The 22574-nt window shown below is 41.9% G+C and overlaps 1 protein-coding gene across 11 annotated transcripts in view; it reads right to left on the reverse strand.

The window, feature by feature from the left end:
• Positions 1–22574, reverse strand: part of TACC1 (transforming acidic coiled-coil containing protein 1) — a 121592-nt gene that overhangs the window by 10508 nt on the left and 88510 nt on the right. For 3 of the 11 annotated variants that reach the window (XM_043563820.1, XM_043563831.1, XM_043563873.1), the window contains 8 exons: positions 21140–22241; positions 18833–18868; positions 17476–17536; positions 15391–15598; positions 12795–12847; positions 3826–3951; positions 2132–2208; positions 976–1019 (listed from right to left, as the gene is read on the reverse strand). In XM_043563820.1, the coding sequence (XP_043419755.1) occupies positions 976–1019; positions 2132–2208; positions 3826–3951; positions 12795–12847; positions 15391–15598; positions 17476–17536; positions 18833–18868; positions 21140–22241 (1707 nt within the window). The remainder of the gene's footprint in view (positions 1–975; positions 1020–2131; positions 2209–3825; positions 3952–12794; positions 12848–15390; positions 15599–17475; positions 17537–18832; positions 18869–21139; positions 22242–22574) is intronic. The other 8 variants (XM_043563863.1, XM_043563857.1, XM_043563849.1 and 5 more) reach the window with 5 other exon arrangements.

The following is a 22574-nucleotide window of genomic DNA, read 5'->3' on the forward strand; positions in this document are numbered from 1 at the left end:
GTCCTGCTGATATTGCTACTCAGTTATTCCAAATTCAGTGGAATAAGAGAACCAACCACTGTTGTTTTGTAAAAGGTACCAGTGGGTCTAAATGAGGGAAATATGATTTGTGGCAGAGTTAAGGACACTGAGCCAAAACGAAGACCCCACTGAGGGGGAAGGGGGGCGGTGCACTAATGATGTGGCTAGGCCATCAACACTCTAGGGGCCAGGTGGAGGGCTTTTCACACAATTCAAGCATTTGCTGGCCTCTGAAATGAACGTAACTACAGCTTATCTTCATTATTTGTGGACTGTGTATTTGTGAATTCATCCACTTGCTAAAATTTATTTGCAAACCCAAAATCAATACTTGTGGTGCATTCCCGGTCATGCGCAGAGTGGCAAAACATTTAAGTCACTTGACAGGCACATTCCAAGCCAAGGGTGATCAGGGTGACACTGCCTTCTTGTTTCCTACTGTAAACAAGTGTCCTTTTCAGTCTACTTAGTACACCATGATATTTTCTGCATTTCTGTGCTTTCTGTTGGTGATTTTTGCTGTTTAAAATGGCCCCCAAGTGGAGGACCAAAGTGCTGTTTAGTGCTCCTAAGGCTGTAATGTGCCTTATGGAGAAAACACCTTCATCCGATAATCTTCATTCAGGCATGAATGATAGCACTGTGGGCCAGGAGTTCAATGGTAACGAGTCAACATTAAATGAGATGTCTTTAAACAAATATACATAAGACAAGGTTATGTACTGACAAAAATGTTGTGACCAGAGGCCCGCAGCAACCTCACCCTGTACTTTCCCTAAAGCGATGGTTCAGTATTCAGCATTCGCTGTGTTTGTGGCAACTCTGTAGAACACAACCACTGCGAACAGTGAGAATCAACCGGATCTAGGTGATGTTCCAGCTTGTGTTCTGATTTGAAAACCATCCACGGAACCTATGGCTCACACCACACACACACATAAAAAAAGTCCTTACCAATCATTTGAGCAATGGTCTTTTCATATTCAGCCACAATTTTCCTTAAAAAAAAAAAAAAATTATCAGAAGAGATTTTTCAATAGACGTTCCTGAAATGCTGCCCCAAACAATTAAACACATTAACAAATGAACATTTCAACAAATAAGTACTTGAATGATGTTCAAATGAACAAATCTACCCTTTTGGACAGCCTGCCCCCTCTAATTCAGTCACAAGTTTTATTTTATGGTCTTAGTTCCAAAAGCATTTCAGTTATTCAAAGACTTTAAAGATCACCCTGTCGTGTTAACCTTTCTTTTCAGTGAAGTGCCATAAAGTTTCCCTGACCCTGCCGACCCTGTCCAGGGACTGGCACTCTTCCCTGTGTGCCTCCCTACTGTCACTGGTGGTGCCCATCACTGTGACCCTGCATCCAAGTCCTTTATGATGGCTACCGTAAGCTCTTTAAGGGCAGGGGCTGTCCCTTCCTCTCCGCCACACCTGGCATGGGACCTCACACCCAGGAAATGCTCAAAACACAAGTAATACAAGAGCTACAAGTTAGAGCGGGCATATTTAAAATATGTCTTAATCATTCAAGTGCTGACTACACAAATGTAGAAATTATGCTTTTTTCTTCTTCTTTGATCCTATCTTCAGTTATTTCACAGCCTTTAACTCTCCATTCTAGGGAATGAGCAGCAAAAATAAAAAAGATTTCAATTTAAGGTCAATCAATTTTGTTTCCGGTTAACATGCTTTTTATAATCTATTTGATGGTGATGAAAGTTGAAGCCATCATGCATAATTAATTTGAGAGAAGTATTATAGATTATAATGCCTCCAGAATCGAGTATGTCGATAAATCTTATTCTTCAGTTCAAATGGATATCTTTGCACAAATTGATGTCTTTTCAAAAGACAAGAATCATGTGGGTTCTGCTTACATGTAATGTTCTCAACATCCCACAAGAAGCTACCATATGTGAATAATTGGTCAGCAATCCTCATAAAAAGATGCTGTCACAGTCACAAATTAAAGTGCAAATATCAATGCCCTCAAGTTCTCAACACCAGGTTCTGTGGTAAGCAAATACTTTCATCACTTCATTTATATGAAATCTAATAATGCATAAAGGTATCCAATCCCTCCCCCCAAACCTCCAGTCTAACCTCATCTCCAACACTTCTTGTCGGGTTTCTTCGTATTTTTTCTTCCATTCATTTGCTTCGATTTCCTTAGTGATTATCTAAATTATAATAGAGATAGAGCTTGGTTTTACTGAATCTATTACAGTTTGAATTTAAGATTGGAAACTGAAAACGACACGCAACCAGGTGCATCCCAAGACATTTGAGCTCCATGAGGAATATAAAGCCTCAACGTCTGTGTATAATGCTCACAAGCATCTGGAAAAATGTTCTCTCTGCCACACAGGATGGCAGAAATGTAGCCACCAAGGCAGGGGTGAACAGAACATCCCCCAGGGAAGATTCCAAGTGATAATCACAATCTGTGAATTCTGCCAGGGGCCAGGGTCTGCTCTCAGTTCTGCATGCCCAGAACCGTGACTGGGACAGGACACCAAAAGAAGAGCTATCTGCCTGGCAGAGATGTGCCTTAACCAAAATACTGATTTTACTTAGGATAAGAAAAATCAGAGCATTAGAATGACCAGCACATTCTCTTCCTATAGAGATCTCTGCCTGATAAGAATGAAGTCACAACTAGGGGCTCAGAAGTTCAAATCCTTTAGCCAGATGCACCCATCTCACCATAGGCAGGATCTTGCTTGTCAGACCAGCAACCCATATTCCTATTTGGGGTGCCCCTGCTAACTGGGAAGAAATACTTTAAACTCATTACCTCAAACTCTGTGTGCCTAGGCACAGCTTAGAAGGGCATCACTGCCCTCCTTTTATTCTACGTCTCTATGCTTTTCTCTTTCTATTTGGTACATTCTTTATTTTGTGCCTTTAGTCAGGGTCTCAAGAAGCTAGCAGCCAGCCCATCTGCCTGAGGTGACGAGGCACATGCCTGTTCTGCTCCATTAGGGCATCACCTCACAGTTTCGCTCTCAGGAGGAAGATAGGGTCATTTTTCTCATTGACAAGATTTTGGTAGGCCTCCTCACCACTGCTCCCGAGTTCTGACAACAGGGCCAGCTGACATCCCTCATTATCAACTTAGTGCTATTTTTTGAAGCTTTAAAAGGCCTTGATATCAGAGGCTCTTAACTATTCCTATTATATTATGAAAATAAAATTGGTACAGCAAGGGAATTCCCTTCTTTAAAAAAAAAAAAGGTGGAATCAACAAGAGATGCACAAACCAAACATACAAAATACAGCCTAGAAATATAATGGGAGAGAGTGGTAACTGGGCAACAGCGTCTTTCATATTTTTTCAGATCATCCAGGAAAGACCTAGCAGTAATCTATTTTCAACACAGAACTGAAGTTGTTTAGTTAAAGAATTGAACTGTTTAAAGAATGGATGAAAGAGACATCTTGTATTATTGCAAATTTAAGAAATTTTTAAGCATGAACATATCATATCTGTCAAAGGAAGGCACTGATTTAGTTATATATGTGGGTAGAGTCGGCAGAATTTGATATTTAAAAAACTTCAAGGCTGAAAGATAAAGAAGTGTTGTCGGCTTTGTCCCCAGGACACCAGAATGTCGGGACTCTAGCACCAATGCAGAGTTTACAGGGAGCCCTTTATATGAGCTCAACAAGATGCAGGAAATAGGAACTTCCAGGAGGGGATAACTCAAGCCGAACAGAGATGGAATCTACCTGCTGGCACATGGGCTTGACAAAGACATGGGAGTGATAAGTGGACAGAACATGAGGGCCTTTACCTCTTCTCTTATGAGGGTGAGCACAGCTGTCTTATCGGATTCGCTGAGGCAGATGCCATCCAAGGGGCTCTCCCCTCCACAGGCCACAGACACGGGGGCCTTCTCCACAGATGACTCCAACAGTCCCTGAGGGGGGGAAGAAGTTACATTTAATATGTTCGGGCTTCAGCTTCTTAACCCCAAAGCGTCCTTCAATAGCGTCCTCATTACTACATTGATTACAACCTTTAAAAACACGTTTGAAGAAAAAAAAAAAAACCACAGCAGGGAAACTTAAAAAAAAAATCAAATCTAGTTAAAGTAGTTATTTAAAGGAAAAACTGGGGCGTTTGGGTGGCTCAGTTGGTTAAGTGTGCGACTTCAGCTCAGGTCATGATCTCACAGTTCATGGGTTCGAGCCCCACGTCAGGCTCTGTGCTGACAGCTCAGAGCCTGGAGCCTGCTTCGGATTCTGTGTTTCTCTCTCTCTCTCTCTCTCTCTCTCTCTCTCTCTCGGATTCTGTGTTTCTCTCTCTCTCTCTCTCTCTCTCTCTCTCTCTCTCTCTCTCAAAAATAAATAAATGTTTTAGGGGAGCCTGGGTGGCGCAGTCAGTTAAGTGTCCGACTTCAGCCAGGTCACGATCTCGCGGTCTGGGAGTTCGAGCCCCGCGTCAGGCTCTGGGCTGATGGCTCAGAGCCTGGAGCCTGTTTCCGATTCTGTGTCTCCCTCTCTCTCTGCCCCTCCCCTGTTCATGCTCTGTCTCTCTCTGTCCCAAAAATCAATAAACATTGAAAAAAAAAAAATAGATGTTTTAAAAAATAAAAAAACAGAAAAAACTGAATATGGGGTAGGGAGGTTGGCTTCCATTTAACAGAGAGCCTAGTGAAGTTTTCTTCTTATCCAAAAAGGATAAAATCTAAATATCACAGTGACCAGTCACCAAAGATCACATGCACCAAAGAGAAACCTGTCTATAAAGTGGAAAATGTCTCTTTTTCAGGGGGTTTCTGGTTTCCAGGGAAAATGTGTTCCATGTAACTTTTCCCAAAAAAGGTGTCAACTTTTTAACACAGTGATACTTTGTGTACAACTTTAGCCACTTTGGGTGGAAATGTTTCCAAAATGGACTACTAACTTTCAAGCTTAAGGAAGCAGAAATGGCAAACACATGGCTGACTCCCCTCCCCCCGCCCCAGAATGAGTCAGGGTCATCAGGAACTTCAGCTGCTCTGTTGTGGCATGTCCCTGCCCTGGCAGTGTGTCAGGTTACAGCACTAATGGGCCCTCCCTCTACAAAGTGGCCACGTGTAAAGTCAAGGTCTGTGCCTGTACTCTCATTTTTTTGCTTCCTTGTTGCTGCTAAGTTTTCAGTTCCCTTCTGATGTGACAGAACTTAAGCTTTTATCATACACTCAGGTTCCAGAAAGCCACGGTGGTTAGTATTTTTTCACAAGAACATGGACTTCATCCTATTCTCCTTCCTAAAAGGCATTTTGGGGGCTATTTCCTCCCACGGTATGTAAGTAAACTTTTTTACGTAAATAGGGAAAAGGCAGTCTAATAACATCCAAAATGCCAGCCCAAGTGATCTGGCAATAATCTTAACAATCTTAAGTATCTGTATAACCAATCCATCAGTTAGTGATCATAATCAATCAGTTCTCTGGTATCTTGTTTGAACCAAGACTGAACAGAAAAGTCCCAAGTCAGAGATCAGTGGTTTTTAAACTTTTCATGGTCATTACAACTCGCTCTTTCCCTAAAAAATGCCCCCCCGTACCCCCCCCCCCAATTTTTGCATTTAGCTTCACATAGAAGGGCCCTGATACAGAAAGCCCTGGTTTAGGCCACAGAAAAGGAAAATGCAAAAGCCACAAGCTGGCAGTGCCCATTTCAAGCAGCATTTGGGGGAAGGTACCCACCATGCTGACAGGAGTCTGAGGTCCCCCCAGAAACACTATCTTGGGGTAGATCTATCACTAGAGCCAGAAGCCACTTGTGGTGAGCAGTCTCAAACATGGCCTGCAATGACCCCCACCCTGCTGGTACTAATCCTCTCGTGTAATCTCCTCCCCTCGGGAGCAGGCTGGTCCTGGTGACTTACTTCTAAAGAGACTATGGTAAAAGTCATGGGATGTCACTTTTGATATTAGTTTCCAAAAAGACTGGCTTCTGCATTGTGAGAAACTCTCTATGGAGAGGCCCATGTGGCAAGGAATCAATGTCTCTGCCAACAGCTAGTAAGGACCTGAGACGTGCCAACAGCCACATGAATGAGCTTGGAAATGCATCTACCCCTGATTGAGCCTAGAGGTGACCACAGCTCTGGTTAATACCTTGATCGCAGCCTGTGAGAGGTCAGAGGCACCCAGCAAAGCCGCCCCATGATTCCAGAGCCAGAAATGATAAGAAGTGCTTCTTGTGGATAATGAATAAACCTCTGGACATCTGAGTCATCACATTGACTTCCTGTGCCATACTTCTCAAGAAACTTTCTCATAATCTTGCTTCCCATGTAACTTGCCTACAGGGAGATAACACCCTATGGTCAAGTTGACACATTTAGTTCACTTTGTTGTTAGATTTCTGATTCTAAATTAATGCACTTTAAAATCAGTCTTTTGTGTTTTTATTATTTGAAGCCAGAATCCCCAAGCTAATTCTAAAAAACAGCTCCCCTGTGCTTCCAATGACCCTCAAGTTAGCAAGAATTTGGGAAATAAGCCAAAAGAATTTTCCTAGTAAGGAAAATATCAATGTCTATTCTCGAGTTCAGCATCTCAATCATTTGTGAGGGGATGAATGAGTTGTCTGCCTACTTGCTCAACAACTTAATGTGTCTGGAAGAGGCAGCACTCTGTTGGAGGCGGGAGACAGAACTCAGATGGTGGCAGAAATATCCAGGTGACTGGGCTCTGCAGCCTGCAGCCCTGCCTCCCCTGGCCACTCCCCTCCGCCAGGCCACATGCCTCTCGCCTCACGGCTCAAACTGCAACAGCTCTTAGGAATTTATGGCCATGACCTATTTTAGCCGCCTTTTCAAGAACCCTAGGATTCAGTTTTTCACACTGTTCAGTCCTTTATATTGCTTATCCAACAGCACAGAAAGCCTACAGAATCTACCATCTCAAAAAACTGCGCCGGATCTCTTCCTAGCCTGGGCAATCTAACACGTTTAACAAAGATGCCAACCCAATTGATCAATTGTGGCCTTCGAAAAGGGTCCTTTTTCATGTCCCCTAATCCTCTTCCCTGTCCCCAAAAAACATTTACAGTTGAGGGCCAAAAAACACTTGTCTGTAGATAGTGGAGCCCAACACAGTCCTGGTTGCAGGATTTGCAGTGAGCAGGATGCCACAATGGAAACCTCTTTGCCCAGCTCCTTGCAGTGGGAGAATTAGCATCATTAATCTCTCACAGCATGCTGAGTTCCTCCCATCTTTTGCCCTTGAACTCACTGGACTAGTACCACCCCAGGTACTTCGCTCTAACAGAGACATGCCTGAAAAACCAAATGAACTTAACTTTTAAGAAGTTTAAGATGTCCTAAAAAATAAAAATAAAAACATCAATAAAATAAATTGACTCCTACTTGAAAAATGCTGCAGACCAATAGCTGATAAACAAGATGAGACTGGCTACCCATCACTGACTGTCCTCTGGCCTTAGGTATTTTACCCTGGCCGCCACCAACCACTGGCAGTGAGACTGCAAAGGAATTCACTTCCAAGCAGCCCAGAGAGGTGTAGAACAGTGAAATGCTAGGCTAACCACACTCTTTCACTGAGCGTCCTGAATACGGTAATTGCTTCATGCAATATCTATCCCACATTCTAGGAAGTAGAAATTCACCAATTTCAGGAAGTTCAACTGGGGTTACTTTTTAAAAGATGGCAACATAGGGTATGTTCAGCAGCTGGCTCCAAAGGCAAGCATTCCCCATTTTTCTTTCTCGCTCACCTTCCCACCCTTTTCCTATCAGCACTGCCCCATCTCATAGAGGTCTAGCTCTTTGCAGCTTCCATCTTTTACGCTACCAATTCCCTCATCCTCTCAACTACTCGCACCAGTCAGACAGGTGCTCTTTTCTATGGATGAAGAAGTTTGGGAATCCGGAAGTGGAACCAGTCTGTAGTGGAACCAGTCTGTTTCAAAAACCGGGTAAGCCACAGAGATCTGCAGCCGTGCAGAGCAATGCTTGGTCCCCTTGACACAACCTTCTTCAGTCATCTCCTTGTTATTATCACACACTGAAAATACAAGGAAGCGCTCCCGCAGTATTTGGAAAACTTCAAACAAGTGCACACACAGGCTGTTCTGCTGGAGCGTGTAGTTTCGCCCTCTCGTGGGTGGGGACGGCAGGCACCCCTCCCTCTCAGAGATGAGGAAAGACAGGCCGAAGCCCAAGAGTGGCTGTGCTGCAATCAGGTGGCCCGGCTCCCAAAACAGTGATTTTACCCAGAAACATATGTCACTAATGTGTGAAGCCCTTGTGAGAGGACAACGCTCCTGACACCCTATGTGCACATCCTCCTTCTGCTCACACTTCCACAGGCTCCTCCTCCACCCATGTCCCTTCACGTCTACTGCTCACTGTGTCCTGTTGGGAACACCGTGGGTCATGGCCTAATAGTGAGTCCTGAAAACAATTTACTGGGACACATAGTCTGCATTAAAAAATGAAATAGAATATCAGAGTAAATCACACAAAGAAAGGTAGATACTGGTTTGTCTGTTTGTTTTAATTTGAGAGAGAGCACGTGCAAGCAGGGGAGAGGGGAAGAGGGAGACAGAATCCCAAGCAGGCTCCACGCTCAGCACGGAGCCCAATACCAGGGCTTGAGCCCACGACCCAGGGATCATGACCTGAGCTAAAATCAAGAGTCAGATGTGAACCAACTGAGCCACCCAGGTGCCCCTGACAGATACAATTTTGTGCAACTTTTTTTCTAAATTTCCTTTTTTATTTTTTTTTTAAGGTTTACTTATTTTTGAGAGAGAGAGAGAGAGAGAGAGAGCACGCGAACACGAGCAGGAGAGGGACAGAAGTGGGGGTGGGGTGGGGAGGCAGAGGATCCAAAGCAGGCTCTGTGCTGACAGCAGACAGCCTGATGTGGGGCTCAAACTCACAAACCGTGAGATCAAGATCTGAGCCTAAGTCCGATGCTTAACCAACTGAGCCATCCAGGTGCCCTTTGTACGATTTTTTTTTATAAATATACAAATGCATATGTTGTGATGTGTTATCTCTCTATATATATGTTAGTCAAGATGCAAAAAAAATTTTTTTTTCAATTATCCTGTGTCCCAAAGGCCTTCAAATCTATTAAATCCAACCCAGGCTTTTCTTGAACTCATGCTATATACTTATTAGAACTGTCTCCTGGAAATAATGGACTTAGAAACTGGTCCCACAGATGTCTCAGAGCCACAGATCTAAAAATTAATTCCTACAATTCTGCTTTTCTTTCTGTATTCTTTTTTTTTTTAAAGACTTATTTTTTAAGTAATCTCTACACCCAACATGGGATTTAAACTTACAACCCCAAGAACACAAGTCGCGTGCTCCACCAACTGAGCCAGGCAGATGCCAACTGTATTCTTAATTTACTGATTCCTGTGTTCACAGTATTTATTGTGGTAGGTGCTAATGTAGCAGCAAACAGTCATCTACCTGCACCAAGCTTAAAGTGTTAGAAGGAAAGAAGGGAAATCAAGAAGTGACTCCAAGGAGTAGCTTCACAGAACTAAAAGAAATTCCATAAATTAAGGCAAGAGTCAGATGTGCGAGGGAGAGAGGAGACAGCACATGCTGGAGACAAAGGCAGAGTCCCACTGCAGAAAGCCACACTGGCCATAGGAAGCGTCTGAACTTACTCTAAAGACAGGGGAAGCCAACCAGGAGGTTTAAGCAGAAAGTAACAAGATCAGTTTTGTGTTTAAAACATCACCTTGGCTTACGTAAAAGGATAAGAGAATAAGCCTGGGAACAGGGGGATTAGTTAGGAAATTACTCCTTCCTTCCTTCCCTCCATCCCTCCTTTCATTTATATTTCTTTTTTTTTTTTTTTTTACTTTCATTTTAGACAAAGAGAGCATGTGAGCAGGGGAGAGAGGCGGGGGTGGGGGGTGGGGTGGGGAGAGAGAGAATCTTAAGCAGGCTCTGTGTTCAGTATGTAACCCAACATGGTGCTCGATCTCGCAACCATGGGATCATGACCTGAGCCAAAAACAAGAGTCAGACACTCAATTGACTGAACCACCCAGGTGCCCCTTACCACCATATTTAAAAAGACTGGTGGTGGCCATGGGCTGAAGAAAAGTAGATGAATTTGCAATATATGGTTTCTGGACATAGAAACCACAGATCTTGCTTGTGGGAATAAGAGGGAAGGAGGAGTCCAAGGTTATCTTAGGTTTGTGGGGTGGGTTATCAGTAACACTGACCACTAGGATGTTAAAGTGGCTTTTGCCAACCTGGGTGGCTTTTGCCAACCTTCCCTTGCCACCATCTCCACCCCAGCTGCAATGCACATCTCCCAAGTCGTCTCACCAAGCAGTCATGGTTCTACCTGATAAATCTCTCAGCCTCCAGCCCATCCTTTGAACTATTACTGATTATGATACTCCTTACTTAAAACCCCACAATAGTCCCCAACTGCTTCTACCATGAATTCTAAGACTCCTGGCACTATGTCTATGGCCCCTGATGATCTGGCCCTCACCTACCTATGTAGAGTACCCTGTGATCACGTGAGATTACTAACAGTTCCACTTGCTTATAAAGGCCATGCTTCTCACTTCCTGCCTTTGTGCAGGGCAACTCTGCTGCCCAGAAAGCCCTTCACTACCTTATCGGTCTTGCAAACCCTATTCTTTCTTTACAACTAAGTTTTCAAATGGAGGAACCTCAGACACCACCACCTTAACCATGTGATCAAAGTTAATTCCACTAATAATGGGACACACTGAGATCCACAACGTCACTTCTGATGGATTCATACCCAAAATGCATAAACTGCATTTAATCACAAAGAAACACTGGACAAACCCAAATTGAAAGATATCCTACAAAACTGACCTGTATTCTTCAAAAGTGTCAAGGTCAGGAAAGAGAGAGAGACTAAAGAACTATCACAGATTTTACAAATGAAACAATGAAGGAGGGTTCAATGAGGAGGTGGGGGGAAAACTGAGTTAATACCAATAAAAATGAAAAGTTATTAAAAAAAAAAACTATCACAGATGATAGGAGACTAAGAACCTGAGAACTAAATGCAACATGCAATCCTGAGTTGTACTCTGCACCAGAAAGAGGACATTACTGAGACAAATGACAAAATTTGAATATGGTTTATAGGTTAGAAAATAATACTGTACCAGTGTTAATTGATTTTGTTAACTGTACTCTGATTATATAAAATGTTAACATTCAGGGGCATCTGGGTGGCTCAGTTGGTTAAGCATCTGACTCTTTTTCCTTTTTTTTTTTTAAATTTTTTTTTTCAACGTTTATTTTTGGGACAGAGAGAGACAGAGCATGAACGGGGGAGGGGCAGAGAGAGAGGGAGACACAGAATCGGAAACAGGCTCCAGGCTCTGAGCCATCAGCCCAGAGCCCGACGCGGGGCTCGAACTCACAGACCGCGAGATCGTGACCTGGCTGAAGTCGGACGCCTAACCGACTGCGCCACCCAGGCGCCCCATAAGCATCTGACTCTTGATTTTGGCTTAGGTCATGCTGAGCCCCATGTATGCTTACAGTGCGGAGCTTGCTTGGGATATTCTCTCTCTCTCTCTCCTCTCAAAATATATTTTTTTAAATAAAATATTAAAATTCAAAGAGTATGAATGAAAGAAAGATTTACAGGAATTCTTTGTACTGTTTTTGTAAGTCTATAAAGTTTTAAATAATTTTCTTTTAATGAGCTCAAATTCAGCCTCCCAGATACCTGCTACACAGGCAGTCAGCTCTGGCTCCCACAGGCCCTGGAACACATTCTATTACAACATTCATATAGCATTAGTTTCCATTTTGTATCTACTACCAGTACTGTTTAAAAAAAAAACAAAACACAATGCAAGGCATACATAATTTAAAAATTTTCACTAGCCATTTAAAAAGTAAAAAGATATAAGTGAAATTAATTTTAATAATATAGTTAACTATATTTAGATATATATCTAACAATACATCTGTATCTAATACATATTGAGATGATCATATCTTAGATATATGATATATATCTAACTATAGATATATCTCTAACTATATATCTATATCTATCTCTCTATATAGTTAGATATCTAACTATATCTATCTATACATACAGATATAGTTATTTAACTATCTATAGATATATAGATATCTATATATCTCTATATATAGATATCCAACTATAGTTAGATATATATCATATATCTAAGATATGATCATCTCAATATGTAATCAATATAAAAGTTTGAAACATTTTTTTCTTTTCTTTTCTTTTGTACTAAGTCTTCAAAGACTAGTTGTATTTTATACTTAACAAGACATCTCAATTCAGACTGGCTACAGGTCAGGCGCTCAGTGGCCACTGGATAGGAGATCTCAGGATAGGCTATGAGCTCAAGTGAAGAAATTTGTATTTACATTTCATCCCCAGCACCAAACAATGACTATGGTTTATTCAATGAATTAACGCAGGCTTTAAAATAAATACTAAGGCGTGCCTGGATAGCTCAGTTTAGCGTCTGACTTCAGTTCAGGTCATGATCTCACAGTTCATGAGTCCGAGCCTCTTGTCAGGCTCTGTGCTGACAGTTCAGAGCCTGGAGCCTGCTTCGGATTCTGTGTTTCCCTCCCTTTCTGCCCCTCCTCCCACTTGTGCTCTCTCTAAATAAATAAATAAATAAATAAATAAATAAATAATACTGGGAAAAAAAAAAAAAAGATTGAGCTGCACCTCCTCTACACCCCCTACACCCCACAAATGTAGGAACTTACAGTCATGGTAGATCCATCTTTCTCCATCTTCTGGCACGTCTCTTTCTCTATGCCTAAAACACAGAGAGTCATTTTTATAGTTATCCCAAGAAGTCCGTTCCTTTCTTTCCTAGTGAAAGACTCTGAAAACCTCAGTGCAGGCCCAGACTGAAGTCTATGAACACATGAACAGCATTTCAAGATTTTCAAGGGAGCACTGGCATTTGGTTGACGGCTGTGTTGTCTGTGTTAAATGTCCAAAATATTCAGAAGGGAAGTGTGGGGTTAGCCAGCCATACACAGGATCGCCATCTTCACGTGGAAAGAATAGCAAGGCTGCCACCTTGTGTCCATGAAAAGTTCTGTAAGTTGTACCAACCAAGGGACTATTTCAGAAAGAGGAAGCGACAAGAATGCTATTTTCTTACCAAGTCTGAGTCAATTTAAATTCCAGCCCAGGAGAGTATCCTCAGACTAATTAATGTAGCAGACAAAACAATAAACTCTAAATTTCAATGCCTGAAAATATAAATTCATTCTCCTCCCCACACCCTTCAAACTTGTCTCCAGTCTACCTTCCACTCTACCACCACCAAAGGCAACATTGAAATAAAAAATACTATGCCTTTTCTCATTAAAGGAATGTGTACTCATTGAAGAAAAAATGTTAAATATGAAAGGGCACACAATTTTCAAGCTACCATCTTCCATGTAGCCACAACAAATTACTATCTAAGTGTACTGTCTATTAATAGTGGATTGTTGAACACACAAATGTGACCATCACTATTCTGCTTACAAACCTTCAATGGCTCCCCTATACCTGTAGGATCAGGTCCAGATTCCCCAGTACAACCTCGTTTTCTCACTTGTCCTAGAGTCACAGAGAACTACTGGGCACTCACCAACACGACAGGTTCCTTCCCATCCCTGGGAGAGATTCTTGTTCCCTGGCGCACACCTGTGTACGTCTCTATCAAGACCTAGCGCAAACGTGACTCTCCCCAGGAAACAGACTCTGCCTGAGTCACCTGACAGCCCGTATTCCTTTCCCACCTCCACGTATCTACCACCCCCCTGCATGACCACAGTCTCTGCCTGCTCCCAGGACATGGCTGATCAGTTACATACACGGTAGCACGAGCTATTCACTATCTCTGAGGATAGCACTATAGTTAACGGAAGCCCTGCTCTAGAAATTTCTGTTGGAAGGAAGAATATAATTCAAATATCTACATGCTCCTCTACTGAAGGAAGTTCAAAGAGGAATCACTCATAGTCCTTAACCTCAATAAGTTCATCAAAGACAACTTTTATAATAAATATATGGGGAATAGAAACGGTAAGAAGAAATGTGGTGGGAACATAAAGCGTGGTGGAAGCCAAGAAACAGTTTGGAAAGAAACCAGAAAGAATGGGCAGAATGTTTATAGGAGATGGCAAAGAAAGGTATTTCAAATGTATGAAATAAACGTAGGTACAAGAGTACTCAAGGTTATCCTGCATAACTGGGGTAGAGGGGTGCAGATGGGAAAGCGGCCTGGGAAGAAAGCTGGAAGAGTGCCTGGCATGTATACTTTACAGATGGGAAGCTGCGACCTGGGCAGCAGGGAGAGGCCAAGGGAGTAACTCTCCCAAAGTCATCTACTTCCCTGGTTTGATTGTGATTTTTAAAGTTCTAAGTATAAAAGTCTCCACATCAAATTACGTTGCTGAAAATCTGAGATGTTAATAATAATGTTTAAGGTAGTCAGGGACATGGCTCTTAACATTTCACAAGTCAGGTTGAAGGCCACAGATGTAACTTGGGGCCTGGAAAGGGACCTCAGCTCTAGAATGTTCTAATGAGTTCAACAGTAAGAAGCTTCAGCATAGGTTAGTCTAGTTAGTTCTTATCAGAACATTAAAGATTTTTTAGGATATTGGTCAATTTCAATCTACTACATCCCTGAACAGGAAAATGTGTAATATTCTAGTAATGAAAGCAATCTCTTCCCACATCAGCACTGTGGCCAAAAGACCATGAAACCAGATGGCCGAGGTTCGAATCCTACTTCTCGTAACGAACTATAGAAATGATCCCTGAAAGTATAGTCTTCGAATCCTACTTCTCTACCATTTGCTACTCAAGTGACCTTGGCTGACCTACTTAACTTCTATGTCTCACCTCCCTTCTCTGAAAAATGGGTAAAAAAATAACACCTACCAAGGACTAACCAGCTAATACATGTAAAGCATGTAGAACTATTCCTGCACATGGTAAGCCATTATACGTGTTAAATATTATTATTTCTGTAAGTTGAACAATCACAACATGGCTACAGGCCACTGTATTTTGAGATGTGACCACATTAAAAGAAATTATTACAAAATTCAAGTCGTCTCATATGTCGGTGTTTCCTGTGCCTTGTGCCACACTCATCCCTATGTCTCTGGTTCTTTGATAAGACTCCCTTCTGTGCCCCTCATCTAGGTAAAGAAGCAAAGCATAGACCAGCATCCTACATCTATCCTCCAAGTGACCCAATTCTCTAATCTCTTTAAAGCGCCTCCTGCATTGGCTTTCAGGCATTTCTAGGCTTAAGTACATTATAAAGATGAACATATGCTTCCATACCTGCTTCTGAGGATGAAAACGCATGATTTATGGCAGACACGGGAACATTGGAACATTCAAAGTACTCCAGGTCTTCCTCTGGCTCACCTTTCACCTCGGCCCCAGCTGATTTCTGACCAGATGAAGTGGACGCCAGTTTCTCCTCGTCAGTAGCATGGCCATCCCTATTAGAAATGTCTGAAATCTGGGAGATCACTGCTCCTTCATCCTGGGAAATGCAACACATCAGATGCTACCGTTTAGGAAGACCAACAGTGGGGATGGCGATGTCTCAGGAATAGGGCAGGACAGCCACCATTCCACACGGATGTCTGACAAGACTCAACCACAGATTTGGTACCAATCAAAGAGGAAGCTGGGGTCTCTCAATCATGGAATGCTATGTTTCCTAGAAGCTACCTTCACATCTGAGGTTTGAAAAATTAACCTTTAGCCCACCCAGACTTACAAGCAAGAAGCTGAAGTGGTCCAAGGCAACGGTTTTCAAATATTTTACTCATATACACCTTGAATTGTTTTGGAAAACCTAGGTACCCCACTGTATTTTCAGATGACATCCAAAAACATCTCAGCATAAATATAAAAAACTGCAAAGGATACAATTATCTGGTACACTTTAAACACTGGCCTTGCCTAATTCAATCTAGTTACCAGAGTGATTTGATAATACTCTATCGTCTATTTAAAATCAAGCACGAACACGCTCCTCAATAGCTTTAATAGTCAGAATTTGCATCATACCCTTTCCCCTCTGAATTTGTACTTCCACTCTACTTCCTCCAAGAAATCATCCTTTAAAAAAGCATTTATATGCTTGAAAGTCTTTTAAAGTTCTCCCTACCATCTTTCTCAGTTAAAAAAGATAAAAATTAAAAAAAAATTCTATGACTATAAGTCTTTAAGTATTAACATTTTTGCTTCTGAAGAGCTAATCATTATAATTAACTAATGCACAATTTATCCTAAAAATATCACAACTTTTGATAAGTACTATCAAATACAAAAGTTTCTACTTTTGTATGATTACATTTTGTTGAATCAATTATTTAAAACTTTTGCAGTGTGATACGTGCAATTTTTCTGAATCAAATCAAAGGTAAATTTCTCATGGTTCTTGTTGCCACTTTAGCAGCATTTGAAAGTGGATAATTACACACTTGTAATAGATGAAAAAATAAATCAGAGGACAAATCATTTTTTGTTTGTTTTTAATCTTAAGCCATGTACCCAAGTTTTTGGTCCAAACTGTAAAGTAAGTTAAACTTAAAATGCATTCTGTTAACCAGTGAATGCATTTCTGTAATCACGGTTATGCTAAAATAGTTTAAAAAGGATCTTATCCCAATCAGATGGGTCTGCGTGCTTGATTTTCTGTGTTTCTCAATTCATATGGTCATGGACAAATATTTATTGCTAGAAGGAAATAAGGGTCTGCATGAATTTTATTCTTGTTTTTCATTTTTTAAATTATAAATCAGTAAAGAGTCTTATATATTTAAGCCTATTTATATAAATAAGTGAAACAGAAAAAAGTTTTGTAATAGAAATGTCTTTCAATTCTTTGAAACTCTTTCCAAGTTACATACCCAAACAAATCTATAATCAAAAATTATTTTTTAAATTGAGATATAAGTGACATATAACATTGTGTCAAAGGTAATTTTCAATAATCAGGTGACATCTCAGGTTCTCCTACTCATTGGAAGCAATGAATTAGAAAACCATTTGACTTTTAAAAGAAGTTATTAAAGTCCTTCACTTTCTTAAAATATACACCAATATTTCAAATCTGCCCTTTGTTTGATGTCCCAGACATCAAATGCACCTTAGTAAGATTTAGAATGAAAGAAAACTTTACTCAAAAGAAGTGGGAAAAGGATAGTATGAAGGGTTCCTATGTTCTCAGGAGCCTTCTCAGGTCACTGTGGGAAGTTAAGGATCTGGAAATTGGTTTCCTCAAAACTAGATACTCAGACACCCACCGCAAACTCTTCGTTAATCTACCCCTCGCTCCCCCAGGAGGATACAAACACCACTTTGGGGCCACTGATCTAAGAGCCATCCTGACGATAGGCATGGACTCACCTGAGAACACCCGTCCAAAGCAAGAGACTGTGTTTCATATTTCTTCACCTTGCAGCCACTCCTGGAAAGGAAAAACAAAACAAAAAACAAAAACAGGCCATTTTGGAATCACATTGGCAATTTCCAAGCTATGAGATGGCGCAGAGACAGCAATGTGTGCAGAGAGAAGCGAAAGCATACAGCACCACACAAGTTCTACATCTACACATTTGAGAGGGGGACACCTTTTATGTCTCTGAATCTTCTCCCAAGAGACAAGGCAAGCAATGAAGTGTAGCTCAGCTCACTCTCTGAAAAGAACTCCTCATATGCCTCTGTGGGATGTTACACACCAGTACTCTACCCCTACGGGTTCTGATTACATGCTACCAAGCCTTTCAGAGGTAGCCTTAGCACCTAGAGACATTCGGTTCATCTGATCCCAACTCACTTGGCTTTGACATTCATTAGAAAAATTACCACGCTGGACCAGATTCTTTAAAAAAGTTCTTTATTGCACTAGAAGCCACATAAGTCTGATAGGACAGTTCCAGACCTGTGTGCTGACAGAGAAGAACTGTGGTCAACAGAAAGTACAAAAATAAAACTATTTGCGTAAATTGTTACCATTCCTATGAAGCAGTAAGATGGAAAGCAAATGTCAAGTATTTGTGCCAAGACTGGAACTGGGGAAAACTCAAACCACCTGTTATTTTTTAACTAGCACATAATTTATGATCCGAGGATTGGTTCAGATGCTGTTCTGTTTTAATGCACTTAAAATTTCCAGTAAAAACGCCACTCTGACAAAATAAATACATTTACAACTTCTTCTTCTTCTGCAGGGGGGATGGGGCTGGGTGTGGGGGGCAAGACGAGCATATAAAGTTCCCAGAATGTGCACGACTACTGTCTAGTTTCTGGTTTTCTTTCCTAATACTCTTACTAAACGCCACCCCCTGCCACCAAACCACCAAATTTGAGTTGCTTCTGAAATGTATCCCCTGCTCCAAGCCAGCAACCTTATCCTATCAAAGAAGTCCGTTATTTCCAACAACCGCAGAGCAGTCAGTCCCTCCAATCACTGTCGGGATGATGTGGGGGCCAAGCCAGCACGCATTATCAAAGCGCCACGTGAGGCGTGCCGAGCTGGGGAGCGCAAGCTCTCGCACCTAAGGTGGAAGGTTGGTCTCCACTCCGTTAGGTACAGACGATTGCAAGGCTAAGCTGACTCATGAAGTGGCAGATGAAATGCAAAAAAAAAAAATCATCAGAAGGTCAAACTCAGATACAGAAGCCAACATGCTATGGAGAGATGGTCTGGGGAGAGGACGTGCCAAAGGTCCCAGGGACGAACAGAAACGGCCGGGGTACTTACAACAGAAAACAGAGAAATTTCACTTGTTCAGTAGTCCTGATGCACCAACAAAATTAGAGACAGGAAAGAGACAGACAGATGGAGAAAAAAATCATGTAAAGCCTGGAATATTTATCTGTAGTCTGGTAGATGTAAAGGCTGCAAAATTCTTTCTATGAGGTGAGACACAAATAAAGATGTCATATTCATGAATGTTACCATTGGTGAGCGAATGATTATCAGGAACCTCTCTCTAATGCAGTAAGAGTGGTAGAAACACTCAGAAATGCCTCATATCCAAATTTATAGAGGAAGAGTAAACTTCCAAATATTTGTGAATATAAAAAACCAACATTATTTCACTACTGAGAACATTTAAATGTCTCGTCACCCAGATTAAAGGCAATGCATGAATACAACAATAGTGGACAACATATCTGCTCATAACTACTATAGGTGTGTATCACCAAGAAGCTTAAAATGGTTTTACATTAACTTATCTTATTTGATCCACAAAATACCAATCATGGAGAGTATGATGTCTCTACTTCACAGGAGGAGAATCTGAGATGCCAATTACATGCATCTTATAAAAAGTCATACAAGTGACCTGTTAACAGAACCTCTAACTCCCCACTCGCTTCTACTTCCACATGCATACTTCCAGTCTTTCTTACCAACGAAGGGATTTTCTAAACAAAGCCCAAGTTACATAAGAGGTCACACACCGTCTCTTATAGAAGGAACAAGGAGATAAAAGGTTTGATTATATAAGACATACAAAAAAAATCTACAAGGTACATTAAACCAAGAAGTTCACTCACCAAGAACAGAACAGGAGGAAAATGCTACCGGGTGAGGGTGGAAGGACTGAGAGGGTACTTCCTGCTACTGAAAATTTGCTGTACGATAAACTTCCCTCCCTCTGGTCCAGATTTAGTCTCATCTAACATGAATGTACTGGCTATACAGCTTCAACATGCAACTGACTCCTTACTAATTTTGCTAGCCAGAAGCACCGCACAGGAAGCACCAAGGCAATGATGTGGCCAACACATACCCCAAGCACTGTCTAGACAGGTAACTAACCTCAGCCACAGAAGGGCACCTGGCAGACCCCAGATCAGTAATATTTTTCAGCAACCATTTAACTGCTCATATATGACCAAAGAACAAATCAAGAGCTACTAATGACATTTCAATCACCTTAGGCATTCTGGCGTTGCTGAAGAAAGGATTTCATGGTTCAAGCTTCTTGGTCCTGATGCTTTCTGCTCTTTAACTTTTCTCTCTAGTATACTTCATCACACCACACTAGCATACTCCTTTAGGTCACAATAATGCTGAACATTATTTCCCTGACTCATCTACAGTGACAGCTGGAAATAACAGTACTTTTTCTCATTCTCCCTTTTTACTTTTCATCCTCTGTGTCATTGGTCTGACTTTATTTTTAGTAAAATGTCACAGGGTCACAAAAGGATATATGGTCATCAACTCAAGTTCTGTGAAAAGGTAACCCTTTAACAAATTTAAATTGAAACTTTACGTGGAATAAATATGCCTTAATCACTCTGGGAACTTCAAGGACCCTGCAAAAGTGGTTATGGCGTTCCCAGAAAAGAGGGGAGGGGGAGGGAGACAACACACAACAAAAGACTAATTTAGTCAGATTTACAAGAATGTTTAAAATATTCTTGCTTCTTACTGCAAATTGACCTCCGTACTGATGGAGCCATAAGCTAAACATGGAGACATAAGAATTCTTAGCAACTTTTCGTGGTAGATTTGTTTGTAACAAAAGTCACAGCTTTCTGTTTTAAGTGAAAGACTTCTATAAGACCTTTTGGGACCATTTTGCACGTTACTGATATTAGACCGGTAATCAATCCGTAGAGATGGAATTTTCCTTTTATCCAGAGAATCTGAAGATGGTGACCAGCACTGACACTTGAATTCTGTATATAAAGCAATTCCTGACAGCCTGGATAGGATTTCTGAAAACCATCAAATCTCTGCCTGCTGTACACTCCTCTTCTTCTTTTTTTTTTTAATAGGAAAAATGTACCCAAGGTGTGGAGGTGGGAGAGGTCAGCCGAATAAGCTGAGGATTCAGAAACAAAGCAGACACCCACCAAGGACAACTCTGGCACTTCTAACTGTACCCCAGAGTTAAGCAAAACAGTGAGGGCTATAGCATAAAGCTCTAAGCTGCATGTCTGCCCCGATGCACCTCAAAGATCACTTCGGTTCACCGAAACCAAAAGCAGCTGGCTGCCAAACTCAGAAAGTACACAGAACACAACACCCACACCCGTCGCCACTCACGTTATTAAACGCGACTTTGCCTTCTTGGGTGATTCTAAGATTTCATTAATATGATTACCGGCGGGAGAACAAAAGTCACTGCTTGCTAAAGTTGTAGTTGGTTTAAAGGGATCCATGGATTCGTCAAGGTGGTAGGAGCCCTTAGAGGAGAGAGGGGGGGTGTTCTGCAGAGCGGAGAGGCCCCCAAAGGGACTGAAGTTGGGGTTATCCCACTGGCTGGGAGCCAGCTTAGCAGATGCCTGGGAGGGAGGAGCGCTGTCTGCAGCTGGGTCTGCAGGCTGGTCCCCACCTTTGGCGCCTACTGGCTTACTGACGCTATCTTTCTGTACCTTGGGAGGCAGTTTGCTACCCAGTTTCCTGCCAAGTTTCTTCGGAAGACCTTTCCTGGACTCTACATTTTCCACATCTTCCGTGAAATCAAACTCGAGTTTCAGAGGTGAGTTCCTGGACTCCTCCAGCAGCTCAACTCCAGAGTCGTTAGTGTCACTGCCAGGGGCACTCGAGGTCTCCTTAGTGTCAGGAGGAGGTTTCTGGATCCTGGCGCCTCCTAGCAAAGGATTTGCTTTCCCATCCATCTCATCAGCACAGAACTGATAGGATGCCTGGGGGAGAGGTGAGCCCTCTAGGGCAACATCAGCCTCTAAAAATTCACCGATCGTCTTCTTCCTCAGAGAGACGGGTTTGGGCTTTCTTAGCTTGCTTCTGCTGGGAACAGGCTCTGGACAGGAGCTGGCAGCCTTCAGGTCAGCTTCTGTGGAGGCCTCCAGCGTCACCCCCATGGTGCCTTCTGTCATTGCCTTGTCGGGGATGGCTTCTGGTGTGCTGGAGGGCAAAGCCTCGCCTGAGACCACAGTTAGACAGCCATAAGCTGCCTTTGTTCCTAGAGCTGCCGGGGCGTCCGTGGAATTCTTGGTTTCTATCGAAAATGGCCTCACGACTGAAATTTTGCTACTATCATGTTCAGGTTCTTCTTTGAAATCCTTGACTGGGTAAGAAGCAATAGCCTGCTGTGACACCTCATTTTCTGAGGGTCTAGAACAAGTCTCAGATGAGCATTTTTCAACCACTTCTGCTACCAGCTGTTCATCAACTTCTTGTGATTCTAAAAACAAAACACAAAAGCCATCTATTAAAGACTTATCTTTTTGGCGTTGGTAAATACTCTCTACTAGCTGAATCCACCCAGACAAGCAGCAAATTCCTCCCTTTTTAAGAGCTTCTATTAAGCATCTCTAAGGTTCAGCAAGGTTGGCAGAACAGCCTGGAAAGGAACAGTTGGTATTACACTCTAAAGTCAATCTTCCTATCCAAAATGTATACATGTTTTATCCAAGCTATACACATAATAATTAGACCAAATAGAGCCACTGAGGAAAAGACGAAATAGATTGTGAGACTATTGCAAGGCATATTAATATGATGTTAACACTCCACA

This window comes from Prionailurus bengalensis, chromosome B1 (genome assembly GCF_016509475.1).
Source record: "Prionailurus bengalensis isolate Pbe53 chromosome B1, Fcat_Pben_1.1_paternal_pri, whole genome shotgun sequence".
Taxonomy (NCBI): Eukaryota; Metazoa; Chordata; class Mammalia; order Carnivora; family Felidae; genus Prionailurus; species Prionailurus bengalensis.